At 37.5% G+C, this 17,360-nt stretch overlaps 1 protein-coding gene across 7 annotated transcripts in view; it reads left to right on the top strand.

Annotated features, from left to right (window-relative positions):
• Positions 1–17,360, top strand: part of GRB14 (growth factor receptor bound protein 14) — a 177,945-nt gene that overhangs the window by 134,836 nt on the left and 25,749 nt on the right. For all 7 annotated transcript variants that reach the window (XM_036858656.1, XM_036858655.1, XM_036858653.1 and 4 more), the window contains one exon: positions 15,884–16,005. In XM_036858656.1, coding sequence (XP_036714551.1) covers positions 15,884–16,005 — 122 coding nt within the window. The remainder of the gene's footprint in view (positions 1–15,883; positions 16,006–17,360) is intronic.

The raw sequence follows: 17,360 nt of genomic DNA, 5'->3' as shown, positions 1-17,360 counted from the left end.
TAGTTGTACTTCCTGTGCTGTTTGGAACCTACCAGCCATCAGAGTTGTGACCACCCTCGTCACCAGCGGAAATAATTGTGGAACCTTTAGGACATGTGTGCTTCCTTCTCTATCGAGACTTATGTAGCCCTGACCTGAGGGTTAAGGCAACATGTGCTCTGGTAGCACACTAAGGCTGGAGATGGGAAATGTGAAGCCAGCAAAGAGTGCTCATAACTAAATCTGCCTTGTGGTCCAGCTGATTTTTCCTTTTCAGTACTCTCATAGCCTGAGTTCAGCTCTCATCATCCTCTCGTCTCAGGAATTCCTTTAGCCTTACAGTTGGTCCTTCCTCTTGCCTCTGGTCATACCAAAGTTATTCATCTGAGTGCAGACCTCGATTCACCTTGCCTTAGGGTCCAAGGTCCTTTGCAGGGCTTGTAGTACCTGTGACCTGACTACCCTTCCTACCTCAAGCCTTGTGTCTTGCACCTCCCTCCTCTAAGTTTATGCATTAGAGAACTGCCTGTAGTCGCCGGCATTTCTACTCCTTGGGTTCCTTGCTCATGCTGTTAAGATTCTCAGGAAGCCCTTTCTCACCCATCTTTACCTGGCTAACTGCTATGCATCTTCCAAGGCTTACTTGGAATGTCAGTTAAAAATAGCAATAGAGTATAACTGTATAATAACTGCTAGCCATTTCCTAAAAATTCCTATGAAAACAGAGACGGAACCCCTCAGCTGTCCAAGCTGACTGACAGCTAACCTAGTGCCACGGTCTGGGGAGAGGAGAGTTCGAAGAGCAGTTGGAGGCATCCCACGCTCAGTCTTATGAAGTAGAGTCACCCTTTCCATTTGAGAGCAGGTAGGGAGACACACCTGCCTCTCTCATATGCCTGGGTGCAGACTTTGGCTGCTCAGAAGCTAGTTGTTTTTTGAGACAATTGGCATACTTGCTGGCATTACCTTTTCTCCTACATCCATTAGGCAATTACAACCTCCCCCCAACCCCCCCAAAAAAAAGAGTGGTGCAGAAAGCACTAGGAGTGACAGAGGTGAATTGTGTCCTGGGAGGTGAGGCTCCCACAAGTACACACTATAGGTGGGTGTGGAGAACAAGCAAATCTGGATAAGAAACAGATTTAAGGCTGTTCAAGCAGGATTATTTTACAGTATCAATTAATGAGAAAAATAATACCTAATGCTATTATAATAGGGGAATGTTATAAATTACAGTGTATTAATAGGATGTAAGATATGCTGCTTTTAATCATGTTTTTGGAGCTTTTCCTTTGAAGACTGATGTGGACAAATGTAAGATTGTAACAGTGATTGAATAAAATGTATATTTTTCACAGCATTTAGGAAACATTGTATATATGTTTATATGTGTACAGTGTTTTCTAAATGCTGTGAAAAATATATACACATAAACTCACATAGTCCCAAAGAAAAAGACAATAATGTAATGTTAAGTGCTTATTCCTGACTGACAGTTTTAAAGATGGATTGTGATTGTCGGCTGTGTTTTTCAAATTTTCTGTAATGGAAATGTATTATTTTAGTAATCAGGGATAAAAGAGAAATAAACACAATTTTTAAAACTTATTAAGAGATTTTTAAAGACTTAGTTCAGACAACTTCCTGAAGCCCCAAGTTGGATCAAGTACCCGTCTTCTACACTGCTATAATATTTTCTGCAACTGTCTTAATAGTGATCATATTATTATTAAAAGTAGTCCATAATTCCATAAGCAATGGAACTCTCTGTATATGTACATCTTTGTAACCCAGGGTGTAGGACAAATAAATGGCTTTTGAACTCAGGTATACTAAACTGTAAGTTGTTATATCAAGTAGTTCAAAGGATGGATTACAAAAGTACATAGAAGGAAGAGACTTGAAAAAGAAGCCAAAGAAATCACATACCATGCCCAGATGGAAATTTACTCTGAGTCCTTAAAGGGTTCATTGGATAACTTAGAATTCATGGAAGCTGTTTCTAAGCTCTTCAGGTATTAACAGTCAGCTTGAGATAATATATATGCAAACATTTTGTGGAAAAATAAGGCTTTCTATGAATACAAGTTGTGATCATTGAGTCTGAGTTAATATGAGGACTGTTTCACTCTGTTGAAGAATGATCCACAAGGCCTTTATACCCATCAGCTTTAGTGTCAAGATTTTCCTATTATTGCACTTGGGAAGCTGAATCTGGCAGTGGCAATTTTCCGGGGAATCTTGCTGGTATTAAGTAGTTTTCTTAGGTAAAGGAACCTTTTAGAAATTGGGCCTTGCTTTATTCTTTGCTTCTCCAGTTTTTGTTTTGCTTGGTCAGAGGCTGTTCATTTTTATCTGAAAATAAGATTGACAAAATGTATGTAGTTTCTACCTAACACAGAGACATACAAGGACCATTTGTCTCCTGGAGTTTCCTGTAACAAAGGTATACAAAGAATTGTTTTCTGGGTGACTTAGAGCTAAAAGCCACTTTTGTTTCTTCTCTTATCAAGTGATGAGAAGAGTAGGGACTCCAGTTTCTATTTGATCCTCACGCTGTACTTTCAGTAGATTCAGTGAAGAAATCCAGGTAGAAGGTCACAGGTGAACACTTTCCATTCTGGGAGGATTGAGGTTTTTTAAAAGACTTTGAAGTTAAATCAACAGTTTCAGAAGAACCTTCTCTCTTCTTTTTTTTTTTTTTTTAAAGAAAAGGTTTCTGAAAATTAAATAGAAAACAGAATTATGTGTAGTTATCACTGTTCGGTAATATTTTATTTTATTAACGTAAGACTTCACTGATCTATCAGAAACAAAAATAAAACTTAAAGTGATATGAAGCTTTTGTTTTTGTTTTAAGAAAGCTTTTTTTCACTCTTTTTGAAGGCTTTTTTTCCTTTTTTCCTCCTTTTTGGTTGCTGTCTTGAAGTGATTTAAGACAGCTTCTCTCCTATTTTTCTACCTACGTAAGAGTGCTATTTGATCATTGTAATAATTCACTTTACAATCCCTGAAAAATTCTTCAGAAAGCTTTTTAAATAGACTTGTATCTGTTAAATTTTAATAATACATCTTAATATAGTATTTTAGATGAATTTATGAAGTTTTAAAAGTAAGGTTTTTAAAAAAAAAATCACGTTGAATTTATTTGAATTTTACCAGGGGTCATTTCTCAAATGGTAGCTCAAAAAGTCTCTGAGTTCATTCTGGGTGACAGCTCCTAATATTGTTTTTTCAAACATTACAGCGAAGAGCCCCTAAATATAGAATTAATAATTTTTTTTTGATAATTAAAAAATATATTATAAGTTACTTAGTAGAATTACTGAGTTGGTTAAAGTCTGCTTGGTTTTAGAATGGGGCTATAGAGGAAGAGTCAAGAGAAAGTTTATGGGAAGCCATCTAGACAAGGGTTTTGTTTTGTTTTGTTTTTCCTTTCTTGGGTGTTGGTGATGATGTCTTATACTATGCTTAGGCCTTGGCAAAACAAAGCTGGTCTTCAGCCACTTTTCACCTCCCTTTTAAGCATTTTTCTTTTTCTCTCAAAATAATCCATCTAGGCATCTTATATCCTGTTGTTGAACTTTCTCCCTGTTAAGGTCTGTATTTAGTTCAATATCTGCACTTTTTAAAAAAACACAAATTTTGGGACTTCGCTGGTGGCGCAGTGGTTAAGAATCCGCCTGCCAACGCAGGGGACATGGCTTCAAGCCCTAGTCTGGGAAGATCCCACATGCCACGGAGCAACTAAGCCCGTGCACCACAACTACAGAGCCTGTGCTCTAGAGCCCGTGAGCCACAACTAGTGAGCCTGCGAGCCACAACTACTGAAGCCTGCGTGCCTAGAGCCCGTGCTCCGCAACAAAGAGAAGCCACCACAATGAGAAGCCCGTGCACCGCAATGAAGAGTAGCCCCTGCTCTCGCAACTAGAGAAAGCCCATGAGCAGCAACAAAGACCTGATGCAGCCAAAAATAAATAAGTTAATTAATTAATTTTTTAAAAACCACAAATTTTCTGTAAGATGTGATTAGCTGATAATCAGTTAGGCCTCTTAGGGTTCTTTGGGTTATTTATTTTTAAATTTAATTTTATTTATTTTTTTATACAGCAGGTTCTTATTAGTCATCAATTTTATACATATTAGTGTATACATGTCAATCCCAATCTCCCAATTCATCAAACCACCACCACCCCCTGCCACTTTCCCCCCTTGGTGTCCATATATTTGTTCTCTACATCTGTGTCTCAATTTCTGCCCTGCAAACCAGTTCATCTGTACCATTTTTCTAGATTCCACATATACGTGTTCATATACGATATGTGTTTTTCTCTTTCTGACTTACTTCACTCTGTATGACAGTCTCTAGGTCCATCCACATCTCTACAAATGATGCAATTTCGCTCCTTTTTACGGCTGAGTAATATTCCATTGTACATATGTACCACATCTTCTTTATCCATTCGTCTGTCGATAGGCATTTAGGTTGCTTCCATGACCTGGCTGTTGTAAATAGTGCTGCAGTGAACATTGGGGTGCATGTGTCTTTTTGAATTATGGTTTTCTCTGGGTATATGCCCAGTAGTGGGGTTGCTGGGTCATATGGTAATTCTGTTTTTAGTTTTTTAAGGAACCTCCATACTGTTCTCCATAGTGGCTATATCAATTTACATTCCCACCAACAGTGCAAGAGGGTTCCCTTTTCTCCACACCCTCTCCAGCATTTGTTGTTTGTAGATTTTCTGATGATGCCCATTCTAACTGGTGTGAGGTGATACCTCATTGTAGTTTTGATTTGCATTTCTCTAATAGTTAGTGATGTTGAGGAGCTTTTCATGTGCTTCTTGGCCATCTGTATTTCTTCTTTGGAGAAATGTCTATTTAGGTCTTCTGCCCATTTTTGGATTGGGTTGTTTGTTTTTTTGATATTGAGCTGCATGAGCTGTTTATATATTTTGGAGATTAATCCTTTGTCCGTTGATTCGTTTGCAAATATTTACTCCCATTCTGAGGGTTGTCTTTTTGTCTTGTAGTTTCCTTTGCTTTGCAAAAGCTTTGAAGTTTCATTAGGTCCCATTTGTTTATTTTTGTTTTTATTTCCATTACTCTAGGAGGTGGATCAAAAAAGATCTTGCTGTGATTTATGTCAAAGAGTGTTCTTCCTATGTTTTCCTCTAAGAGTTTTATAGTGTCAGGTCTTACATTTAGGTCTCTAATCTATTTTGAGTTTATTTTTGTGTATGGTGTTAGGGAGTGTTCTAATTTCATTCTTTTACATGTACCTGTCCAATTTTCCCAGCACCACTTATTGAAGAGACTGTCTTTTCTCCATTGTATATCCTTGCCTCCTTTGTCATAGATTAGTTGACCATAGGTACGTGGGCTTATCTCTGGGCCTTCTATCCTGTTCCATTGATCTATATTTCTGTTTTTGTGCCAGTACCATATTGTCTTGATTACTGTAGCTTTGTAGTATAGTCTGAAGTCAGGGAGTCTGATTCTTCCAGCTCCGTTTTTGTCCCTCAACACTGCTTTGGCTATTTGGGGTCTTTTGTATCTCCATACAAATTTTAAGATTTTTTGTTCTAGTTCTGTAAAAAATGCCACTGGTAATTTGATAGGGATTGCATTGAATCTGTAGATTGCTTTGGGTAATATAGTCATTTTCACAATATTGATTCTTCCGATCCAAGAACATGGTATATCTCTCCATCTGTTGGTATCATCTTTAACTTCTTTCAACAGTGTCTTACGGTTTTCTGCATACACGTCTTTTGTCTCCCTAGGTAGGTTTATTCCTAGGTATTTTATTCTTTTTGTTGCAATAGTAAATGGGCGTATTTCCTTAATTTCTCTTTCAGGTTTTTCATCATTAGTGTATAGGAATGCAAGAGATTTCTGTGCATTAATTTTGTAGCCTGCAACCTTAACAAATTCATTGATTAGTTCTAGTAAGTTTTCTGGTGGCATCCTTAGGATTATCTATGTACAGTATCATGTCATCTGCAAACAGTGACAGTTTTACTTCTTTCTTTTCCAATTTGTATTCCTTTTATTTCTTTTTCTTCTCTGATTGCCGTGGCTAGGACTTCCAAAACTATGTTGAATAATAGTGGTGAGAGTGGACATCCTTGTCTCGTTCCTGATCTTAGAGGAGATGCTTTCAGTTTTTCACCATTGAGAATAATGTTTGCTGTGGGTTTGTCATATATGGCCTTTATTATGTTGAGGTAGGTTCCCTCTATTCCCACTTTCTGGAGAGTTTTTATCATAAATGTGTGTTGAATTTTGTCAGAAGCTTTTTCTGAATCTATTGAGATGATCATATGGTTTTTATTCTTCAATTTGTTCATATGGTGTATCACATTGATTGATTTGCATATACTGAAGAATCCTTGCATCCCTGGGATAAATGCCACTTGATCATGGTGTATGATCCTTTTAATGGGTTGTTGGATTCTGTTTGCTAGTATTTTGTTGAGGATTTTTGCATCTATATTCATCAGTGATATTGGTCTGTTATTTTCTTTTTTTGTAGTATCTTTGTCTGGTTTTGGTATCAGGGTGATGGTGGCCTCATAGAATGAGTTTGGGAGTGTTCCTTCCTCTGCAATTTTTTGGAAGAGTTTGAGAAGGATGAGTGTTAGTTCTTCTCTAAATGTTTGATAAAAGTCACCTGTGAAGTCATCTGTCCTGGACTTTTGTTTGTTGGAAGATTTTTAATCAGAGTTTCTATTTCATTAATTGTGATTGGTCTGTTCATATTTTCTATTCCTAGTTCAGTCTTGGAAGGTTATACCTTTCTAAGAATTTGTCCATTTCTTCCAGGTTGTCCATTTTATTGGCATAGAGTTGCTCATAGTAGTCTCTTAGGATGCTTTGTATTTCTGCGGTGTCTGTTGTAACTTCTCCTTTTTCATATCTAATTTTATTGACTTGAGTCCTCTCCCCCTTTTTCTTGATGAGTCTGGCTAATGGTTTATCAATGTTCTTTATCTTCTCAAAGAACCAGCTTTTAGTTTTATTGGTCTTTGCTATTGTTTTCTTTGTTTCTATTTCATTTATTTCTGCTCTGATCTTTATGATTTCTTTCCTTCTGCTAACTTTGGGTTTTGTTTGTTCTTCTTTCTCTAGTTCCTTTAGGTGTAAGGTTAGATTGTTTGAGATTTTTCTTGTTTCTTGAGGTAGGCTTGTATTGTGATAAACTTTCCTCTTAGAACTGCTTTTGCTGCACCCCATAGCTTTTGGATCGTCGTATTTTCATTGTCATTTGTCTCTAGGTATTTTTTGATTTGCTCTTTGATTTCTTCAGTGATCTCTTGGTTATTTAGTAAAGTACTGCTTAGCCTTCATGTGTTTGTGTTTTTTACGTTTTTTCCCTGTAATTGATTTCTAATCTCATAGCAGTGTGGTCAGAAAAGATGCTTGATATGATTTCAGTTTTCTTAAATTTACTGAGGCTTGATTTGTGACCCAAGATGTGATCTATCCTGGAGAATGTTCCATGCACACTTGAGAAGAAAGTGTAATCTGCTGTTTTTGGAGGGAGCGTCCTAAAAATATCAATTAAATCTATCTGGTCTATTGTGTCATTTAAAGCTTGTGTTTCCTTAGTAACTTTCTGTTTGGATGATCTGTCCATTGGTGTAAGTGAGGTGTTAAAGTCCCCCACTATTTTTGTGTCACTGTCAATTTCCTCTTTTATAGCTGTTAGCAGTTGCCTTATGTATTGAGGTGCTCCTATGTTGGGTGCATATATAAAGTCTATTTTTTCTGATCTGAGTATTGCTACTCCAGCTTTCTTTTGATTTCCATTTGCATGGAATATCTTTTTCCATCCCCTCACTTTCAGTCTGTATGTGTCCCTAGGTCTGAAGTGGGTCTCTTGGAGACAGCATATATATGGGTCTTGTTTTTGTATCCATTCAGCAAGCCTGTGTCTTTTGGTTGGAGCATTTAATTCATTCACGTTTAAGGTACTTATCGATATGTATGTTCCTATGACCATTTTCTTAATTGTTTTGGGTTTGTTTTTGTAGGTCCTTTTCTTCTCTTGTGTTTCCCACTTAGAGAAGTTCCTTTAGCATTTGTTGTAGAGGTGGTTTGGTGGTGCTGAATTCTCTTAGCTTTTGCCTGTCTGTAAAGCTTTTGATTTCTCCATCGAATCTGAATGAGATCCTTGCTGGGTAGAGTAATCTTGGTTGTAGGTTCTTCCCTTTCATCAGTTTAAATATGTCATGCCACTCCCTTCTGGCTTGCAGAATTTCTGCTGAGAAATCAGCTGGTAACCTTATGGGAGTTCCCTTGTATGATATTTGTCATTTTTCCCTTGCTGTTTTCAATAATTTTTCTTTGTCTTTAATTTTTGCCAATTTGATTACTGTGTGTCTCAGCGTGTTTCTCCTTGGGTTTATCCTGTATGGGACTCTCTGTGCTTCCTGGACTTGGGTGGCTATTTCCCTTCCCATGTTCACGAAGTTTTCGACTATAATCTCTTCAAATATTTTCTCTGGTCCTTTCTCTCTCTCGTCTCCTTCTGGGACCCCTGTCATGCGAATGTTGGTGTGTTTAATGTTGTCCCAGAGGTCTCTTAGGCTGTCTTCATTTCTTTTCATTATTTTTTCTTTATTCTGTTCCGCAGCAGTGAATTCCACCATTCTGTCTTCCAGGTCACTTATCCGTTCTTCTGCCTCAGTTATTCTGCTATTGATTCCTTCTAGTGTATTTTTCATTTCAGTTATTGTATTGTTCCTCTCTGTTTGTTCTTTAGTTCTTCTAGGTCTTTGTTAAACATTTCTTGCATCTTCTTGATCTTTGCGTTCATTCTTTTTCTGAGGTCCTGGATCATCTTCACTATCATTATTCTGAATTCTTTTTCTGGAAGGTTGCCTATCTCCACTTCATTTAGTTGTTTTTCTAGGGTTGTATCTTGTTCCTTCATCTGGTACATAGCCCTCTGCCTTTTCATCTTGTCTATCTTTCTGTGAATGTGGTTTTTGTTCCACAGGCTGCAGGATTGTAGTTATTCTTGCCTCTGCTGTCTGCCCTCTGGTGGATGAGGCTAAGAGGCTTGTGCAGGTTTCCTGATGGTGGTGGGTAGAGCTGGGTGTTGCTCTGGTGGGCAGAGCTCAGTAAAATTTTAATCTGCTTGTTTGCTGATGGGTGGGGCTGGGTTCCCTCCCTGTTGGTTGTTTGGCCTGAGGCGACCCAACACTGGAGCCTACCTGGGCTCTTTGTTGGGTAATGGCAGACTCTGGGAGGGCTCATGCCAAGGAGTACTTCCCAGAACTTCTGCTGCCAGTGTCCTTGTCCTCACGGTAAGACACAGGCACCCCCGCGTCTACAGGAGACCCTCCAACACTAGCAGGTAAGTCTGGTTCAGTCTCCTATGGGGTCACTGCTCTTTCCCCTGGGTCCCAATGTGCACACTACTTTGTGTGTGCCCTCCAAGAGTGGACTCTGTGTTTCCCCCAGTCCTGTCGAAGTCCTGCAATCAAATCCCACTAGCCTTCACAGTCTGATTCTCTAGGAATTCCTCCTCCCATTGCCGGATCCCCAAGTTGGGAAGCCTGACGTGGGGCTCAGAACCTTCACTCCAGTGGGTGGACTTCTGTGGTATACGTGCTCTCCAGTTTGTGAGTCACCTACCCAGCAGTTATGGGATTTGATTTTATTGTGATTGCGCCCCTCCTTCCATCTCATTGTAGCTTCTCCTTTGCCTTTGGATATGTGGTATCTTTTTTGGTGAGTTCCAGTGTCTTCCTGTTGATGATTGTTCAGCAGTTAGTTGTGATTCCGGTGCTCTTGCAAGAGGGAGTAAGAGCACGTCCTTGTACTCCGCCATCTTGAAGCAATCTCTCTTTGGGTTATTATAGCCTTAATCCTTTAACATAATGAGACTTGGTTGGGGGACGGTATTTATGACAGAACATCTAAATGGGGATGGTGATATATAAATGTAAAAAAATTATTTAATATTTTAAAAAGCCAGATTCTATAATAAGTAAGTTTTATCTCCATTACGAGATGAGTATAAGAGGTGATAACCTGCAGCTGCATTTGATCCTCTGGATTTTGCTTTTTATGTTTTTATGTTTTCTGAATTTTCAATAGAATAGTGCCAGAAATCTTCTTTGAAGGAATGGGAAATATGTCTTTTGCTTTCCCACTTACTCTAGTTTTAGCCAGCTTTATTTGAAGACATTTTTCTGCTTAAGATTACCAGGCTATTTTCCTAATGCTAGTAATTGCATTATTTAAATATTTGGTGTTATAGTTCTATGAAATTTTCTGCAAATATTGTATCCCTTATTTTTTCATTGTAGATTGGTATGCTGGGCTTTATTTGTGTGTAGCCAACAAAACCCCAACTAGACTGCTGCTTTTTTGGTGACTACACATATTACACTAGTCTTTTTGTGACACATTTGTCATAGCTGTTCAAATGCAGCTTGGTTTTTCCATTCTTTGTTTTATTTTCTTTTTTGATGTAATCCAAATTCAACTGATTTATGTTACTTTCATGTGAGGTTAAGATTGATAACAATTTGAAATATGGCCTGTTAAATTCTTTCCCCTTACACTCAAAATATGGTTGTTTGTTTTCAGTTAATTAGTAAATAGTTATCGAACACATTTCAAGATAAAAGAATTTGAGGCAATCGAATCTTGAGGACTGAGGAATGTGAAAGAGATTTGAGCTGATACAAAAAGAATGAGTAGGATATAAACAGGGGATGCCCTACCAGTGGGAACTGTAGTGAAGGCAGAGGCAGTGCTGTGCAGAGGAAGGAGCAGAGACTTGGGGTCAGACATGTGGCAGCCACTCAAATCCTGAGACGTTTGCCATCTGTAAAATGGAGATAGAATTTGCTCTTTAGGTTAACCTCTTAGTTTCCTAAGGCTGCTGTAACAAATTACTGCTGGCTTAAACCAATAGAAATGTCATCTTTTAACAGTTCTGGAGGTGAGAAGTCCAAAATTAATTTCACTGGGCTGAAATCAAGGTGTTGGCAGGGCCACACTCCTTCCAGGGGCTTTATGGGGAGGCTGTTCCTTGCCTCTTTCAGCTTCTGGTGGCTGCCATCATTCCTTGGCTTGTGGTCACATCACTTGAGTCTCTGCCTCTGTGGTCACATTGCCCTTTCTTCTTCTTTCTCTGTCAGATCTCCTTCTGTCTCCTAAAAGCATACTTGTGTTTGGATTTAGGGCCCACCTTTGTAATCCTGGATAATCTCCTCATCTTAATATCTTTCAGTTAATGACATCTGCAAATGCTTTGCCATATAAGGTAACATTTACAGATTCCAGAGATTAGGACCTGATGTCTTTGGGGCCATATTCAGCTTACTGCAGATATTATAAGAATTAAATACAGTCATGAACAAGGTCTCAGACTGAGATATGCAGAGATGTAACTTCCTTTATTTCTATAACTTGAATTAATTTCTAACTCTGAGTCTCCTGACCTCTTAATGGCAGACAGTTTAATCTTCTGTTACTGGTTTGCTTTATGGATTGTTATAGTCTTGTTGGGGTAAATAATCAATTCAGGTTATAGAAATGAGTTACATACAGGTTTAAGATACACTCAATTGAAGGTTAAGACCTACTTTCACTCTTCCAACACTCTGGTGGAGCATTTAAGTCCCAGGAAGGGTATTTGTCTAACTTCTATCCAACTCTTCTCTTCGTGTTCTAGAAACTCTTATTTCTCTTAATCTTATTGCCTGTATCATAAAGCCCCCTAAATTCATGGTCTTCTCTTAGCCCTTCCACACTTCTTCTAGAGGACTTGGTTCTGCAGTGCTCTTTCCTCATACTTGGATGCTATGGACTCATCTTCCTCAACATTGCACTTAGCTATTGCTTTTCCGCCATGTTAGATGCAGGGCTTCTACTTGAGGGTAGAAGCCTCCTAAGACTACTCTTTGGTTTGAACCACACACCACCATTAAACTTCCCTGGGATTTTATCAACATCAACTGCTTATCCTGAAAGGGTCCTAGTTCCGGAAGGGGCAGGATATAGGGTCACTGTGACCTAAACCATCCAGTTACTATCTAGCCCCCTCTCAGTCTCCACTCCACCCTTTCCTCCACTAACCCCTTAATTCCAGATCCTTTCCCAGAGGACAGAAGATGCATCCCTGTATGAGTCAGTGGAGGATTGGCTGGCCATTATTCTCCCCAAGTGATCATATTTGTCAAAGATTGATAAAGTCTAATTTGAAGCTCAAAAGTAAAGAAAGTGCATCTCTGTCATTTTTTCCTCTGTGTATAGTTTATCTTCAGGGCAGAACATGTGCTGTTTCCTTAGTGGTAGAGATAGGTGATGGGTACAGTGAAACACAGGTTGGTAAAACAAATAAGCAGACATATTGCTTAATACCTTGTAATTTTCTCCCACTGTGGTTGCAATAAATACAGATACAGTGTGTAGCACATAGGATATTTAATAATGTGAACCTATGCTTCATAAGATTGAAAATATCAGCTGGGGTTGTGTGAGAAGTAAACAAAAGTAAGGATAATAAAGATTGTTAGGGATGCAACTTCCCACTCGATATGTCAGTGACTGCTGCATCTCCCCGCAAACTGCTTCTCTTACAGTCTTCTTAGCTCATTAATGGCAGTAGTCCTTCCAAATGCTTTAGCCAAGAATCTTGGTGTCTTCCTTCACTGCCCCCTCTCTTTCACTCCACATCCAATTTGTCAACAAATCCTGTTGGCTCTACCTTCAGAATACACACAGATTCTGTCTACTTCTTACATGCTGCCACTCTCATCCAGGCCACATCATCTCCCCTTGTTAATTGCAATATTCTACTAGATGGTCTTCCTGTTTCTACCCTTAAACCTTTTGAAATCAGTTATCCACTCAGCATCCGGTGTGATCCAATGAAAACGTAAGTCAGCTCATAGTAGTCTTATGTTCAAAATGGATTCCTTTCCCTTATGCCCTCCTTTTTCCCTCCTCCCTGATCCATTTTTCTCTATAGTGTTTATTGCCACCTTTTAAGATTTACATGATTTACATGATTTATTGTCCATGTCTTCCCATTAGAATTGAAGCTCCATGAGGCAATGACTTCTGACTGTCTTGTTCACTACAAAATTCCAAGCCCCACAATGACTGTCTGACACATGGTAGGCCTTCAATAAATATTTGTTGAATGGATAGATGAATGAATAAGTTAAAACTGCCAGACTATATGGATTTATCTCATAACAAGTAGGAAGTGGACAAGTTTTTGAGCAGGGGTCACATTGATACAAATGTTTTATGAGGTTTCCTGTGATATCAGGGTCCAGGTTGGATTGGAAGAATGAGAAAAACAGAGGTTTGGAGATTAGTTAGGAAAAAGTGAAGGTCTAAATGGGAATGGTGATAGTGGGAATGGGTGGGGGGTTGTTGGTTGTGTGAGAGACACTCGGACGAAGAGTCTGATATCTGGGGTAACAACTGGAGGATATTGGAGTGGACATAGAGAAAGTTGTAATGGACATTGGAAAATTTAGGAAAAAACAGTTTGAGAGAGAAAAAGGAAGATACTTTGTTTCATTTTTTTACATTTTTTTTACAAATTTTGGTAAAATGCATGTAACATAAAATTTACCATTTCATTCATTTTAAGGGTAAAGTTCACTGGCATTATGTACATTTATTTATATTTATATTGTTGTACAACCATCACCCCCATCCATCTCTAGAATATTTTTATCTTCTCATACTGAAACCCTGAACCCATTAAACAATAACTCCTCATTCTTCCCACACCCCGGTCCTTGACAACCACCATTCTACTTTGTGTCTCTATGAATTTGTCTGCTCTAGGTACCTCACGTAAATGGAATCATATAATGTTTTTTCTTTTGTGTCTGTCTTATTTTACATAGTACAATATCTTTAAGGTTCATCCATGTTGTAACATGTGTCAGAATTTCATTGCTTTTTAAGGCTAAATATTCCACTGAATGTCTTTACTACATTTTGTTTATCCATTCATTTGTTGATGGACATTAGGGTGTTTTTACTTTCTGGCTATTGTGAATGATGCTACAATGAACATTGATGTACAAGTATCTGTTCTAGTCCCTGCTTTCACTTCTTTTGGTTATGAACTCAGAAGTGGAATTGCTGGAATTGTTTAATATTTGGAGGGACCACCATACTGAACTTTGGTTTTAGACAGATTATGTTTGAAGTGGTGGAAAGTCTAGCAGTTAGGATTGGAGTGCAAGTGAAAGCAACTGTAGCTGGAGATTTCACTTCAGGGAACTTGACAGACATAATGGCTGAAGAGAGGAGAGTTAATTAGTTGAGAGAAGAGAAAAAAAAGAGTCCAGCCAAGGACTGCATCTTAGGTGGGAGAAGGAGCTACCAGAGCTAGTCAATGAGACCGAAAAAGAGCAATCTGAATTAGGAACAGAACCCAGGAGTGCTGATACACACTTAGCTCCAACTCATTCGTATTCATATATTCATTCAGCACTCTTACAAGAACTCCCTTTCAGATGAATAAGCTTCTATTTAAGTATGACATTACTTTCAAGGGTTTGGGTGCTGTAGGTCACAGATTACTCCTGAGGGTTGAATTCCTGAGACATAGAGACTTTTCAAAAAGGTCCTAGAAGCACCTAAAAAAGCAGAGGATTTCTATATTTCTTATTTGGCTGTTCTCCATTTCTTACTTTGCATTAGTAATTTCACAGTCACTTTTCTTTAACCTTTTATTGAAATATGACATACCTTAACATAAGTGAACAAAGATGGACAACTTGGTGAATTCTCAGATATTGTTTCTACCTGAGTATCCAACACCCAGATGAAGAAACAGAATATTTCTCACCCCCAGTGGTTCCCTCATGCCCCTGCTTACTCACCCACTATCCCTATTATCTTGATTTCTAACACCATAGATTTATTGTATCTGTGTTGAACTTATATAAATGGAATCATGTAGTATGTACTCTTTGTGTCTGACTTCTTTCATTTAATATTATGTTTGTGGAATTCATCCATGCAGTTGTGTGTTATTGTAGTATATATTCCATTGTGTCCTTTACACAGTTTATTTATTCATTCTCACGTTGATAGGCATTTGGGTAGTTTCCAGTTTGGGACTATTATGAATAGTACCGCTATGAACATCACAGTTTCTTATTAAAATAGGAAATTTGCATGTTATGTTCACCTCTTTAAAGTTGCCATTGCTTTTTTCATTTAAGTGCCTTTCCTCTTAAGTGCCTTCCCACCCTGCCTAATTATCTTCATTGGTAATACAAACTACATTTGCCTGAACATTAGTTTTGAAAGTAAAAAGTGCCACAAGAAATTAGGTTTCTTAAAAAATTGTATGTCCTTGCATTAAAATTTTCTTTTTAAAGCATTTATTTCAATTTTTCTCAACTATCCAGATTATATGTCTTAAACGCATAGTGAACCTGTCAAATTTTTTCAGCTCTTAATGGGATGAATTGTTCAACCTTGAGGCAAATATTTTAATTTTGGCACCATGATGAGTTGGAGAAAAAGAATAGTTTCCATATTCTTAATGCAGTTTTGTTATCAAACTTATAATTTACATAGCAATAAAAGGAGATTGAGAATTAGTAAAAAGTGCATTGTGATATTTTATGTCATTTTTCTCTTTGGGTTACAGTCTGCTTTGGTATAAAAATCAACATTACTAATTCAAAATTAATGAAAATTTTATCAATCTGATTATTCCAGAATTGAGTTGAAATTTTCTATGTTTAATAAAGATACACACATAATATATTTTATATATTTGTATGGATATATATGTCCATATGTTTATTTGTCTACCTACCTGTCTATCTTTCTATCTATCCATCCATCCATCTATCTGTTGACGTGCTCACTGGAACATTCTTTACAGAAAGAACAATAGAAGACCACGAGCTGGTGATTGAAGTGCTATCTAACTGGGGAATGGAAGAAGAAAATAAGCTATACTTTAGAAAAAATTATGCCAAATATGAATTCTTTAAAAACCCAATGGTAAGTGAAATCCCCATTAATAGTTATGGAAAATGAATGAGTTTAGTTAAATTTTATTTTATTTTATGTGAAGAAAAATGTCACTATGGATAAAATACAAGTCCCTATTTGGTAAACTGTAGGTAAGAATTCTGGCCCTTTAAAATTATAGTCACACTTCTTACTCTAACAATGATTAGCCAACATCGTCACAGAAGTTCATATACATGGTTTTGGGGAACTATTGCTTCTTTTCTTGCTTTTTAAGAAAAACAACTACATTTGATTTGGGAAATTATTAGATATCTCTAAGCAGATTCCAAAATATTATGGTTTAACTCTTTTCACAGAATTTAGGAAATTAAATAAGAAAAATTCTAAAGGAAAAACAGATTGATGTTGGTTGGGAGTGTTGAAACTTAGCCAGAAGTTTAGATTGACATGCATCTTGCTGTTCCAAACTATTTTGTTTTCAGTGCAATAATTGAGCTAAGTAGAAATGAGATAAAGACCAGTGCATTATCTAGTAAATACTCCTTTCATTATAGTTCTTTTTAAAAGAAAGTAAATGTATGTCACATTCTAATGAAGACTAGTGATCTAGAGAAGTCAGAATAGCCTCTGGGCTCATTATTTTAAATTGTTTTTGACTCTGCAGCTGTAGCACATTTTTACACTAAGTTTTGGATAATTGGATTGAAATGATACTTTATGAAAAATATATGATACACAACATAATAGAATATTTTCAAACCCTGAAAGACCTTTTACGCTCTCTTTTATTTCAATTATTAATAGAAACATAGTGGGATGGTCTTTGATAAAGAAAATACGAGTCCTAATAAAAATTAAATAGAATTAGAATTTGAAAGGAAACTGTTTTCTTATTATGAATCTTTATTAAAAGCAAGAATTTAAAAGTCATAGTTAAAGACATAGGGTTTAGTGCTCAGTTTCAGTTTTTTTTTTTTTTAGTTTAAACAAGGCTGTAGATTCATTTTGTAGACTTAGAGTAGTGGTTCTCAACTGGGGGGTGATGTGGTAATGTCTGGAGACATTTTTGGTTGTCATACTGGGGGGATGGGGGTGCTGCTAGTGGGTGGAGGCCAGGAATGATCTAAACGTCCTGCAATGCACAGGACAGTCCCCCCAACACAGCGTTATTAGACCAACATTAATAGAACTACGCTTCAAAAACCCTGTCCTAAAGGAAGTATAGTGGCATATATTTTCCCAAACTTGCCTGATCATAAAAACTCCCTGGGGAAGGGGATAGTGCTTGTTAAAAATACAGGATCCAGGTCCTACCCTGACCTACTGAATCAGACACTCCAGGAAAGAGGCCTGGGAATTCCTATTTTTAAACAGCTTTCCTG

This window comes from Balaenoptera musculus, chromosome 7 (genome assembly GCF_009873245.2).
Source record: "Balaenoptera musculus isolate JJ_BM4_2016_0621 chromosome 7, mBalMus1.pri.v3, whole genome shotgun sequence".
Taxonomy (NCBI): domain Eukaryota; kingdom Metazoa; phylum Chordata; class Mammalia; order Artiodactyla; family Balaenopteridae; genus Balaenoptera; species Balaenoptera musculus.
The sequence above is the reverse complement of the archived record's forward strand: the minus strand, read 5'-3'. Positions and strand labels throughout refer to the sequence as shown.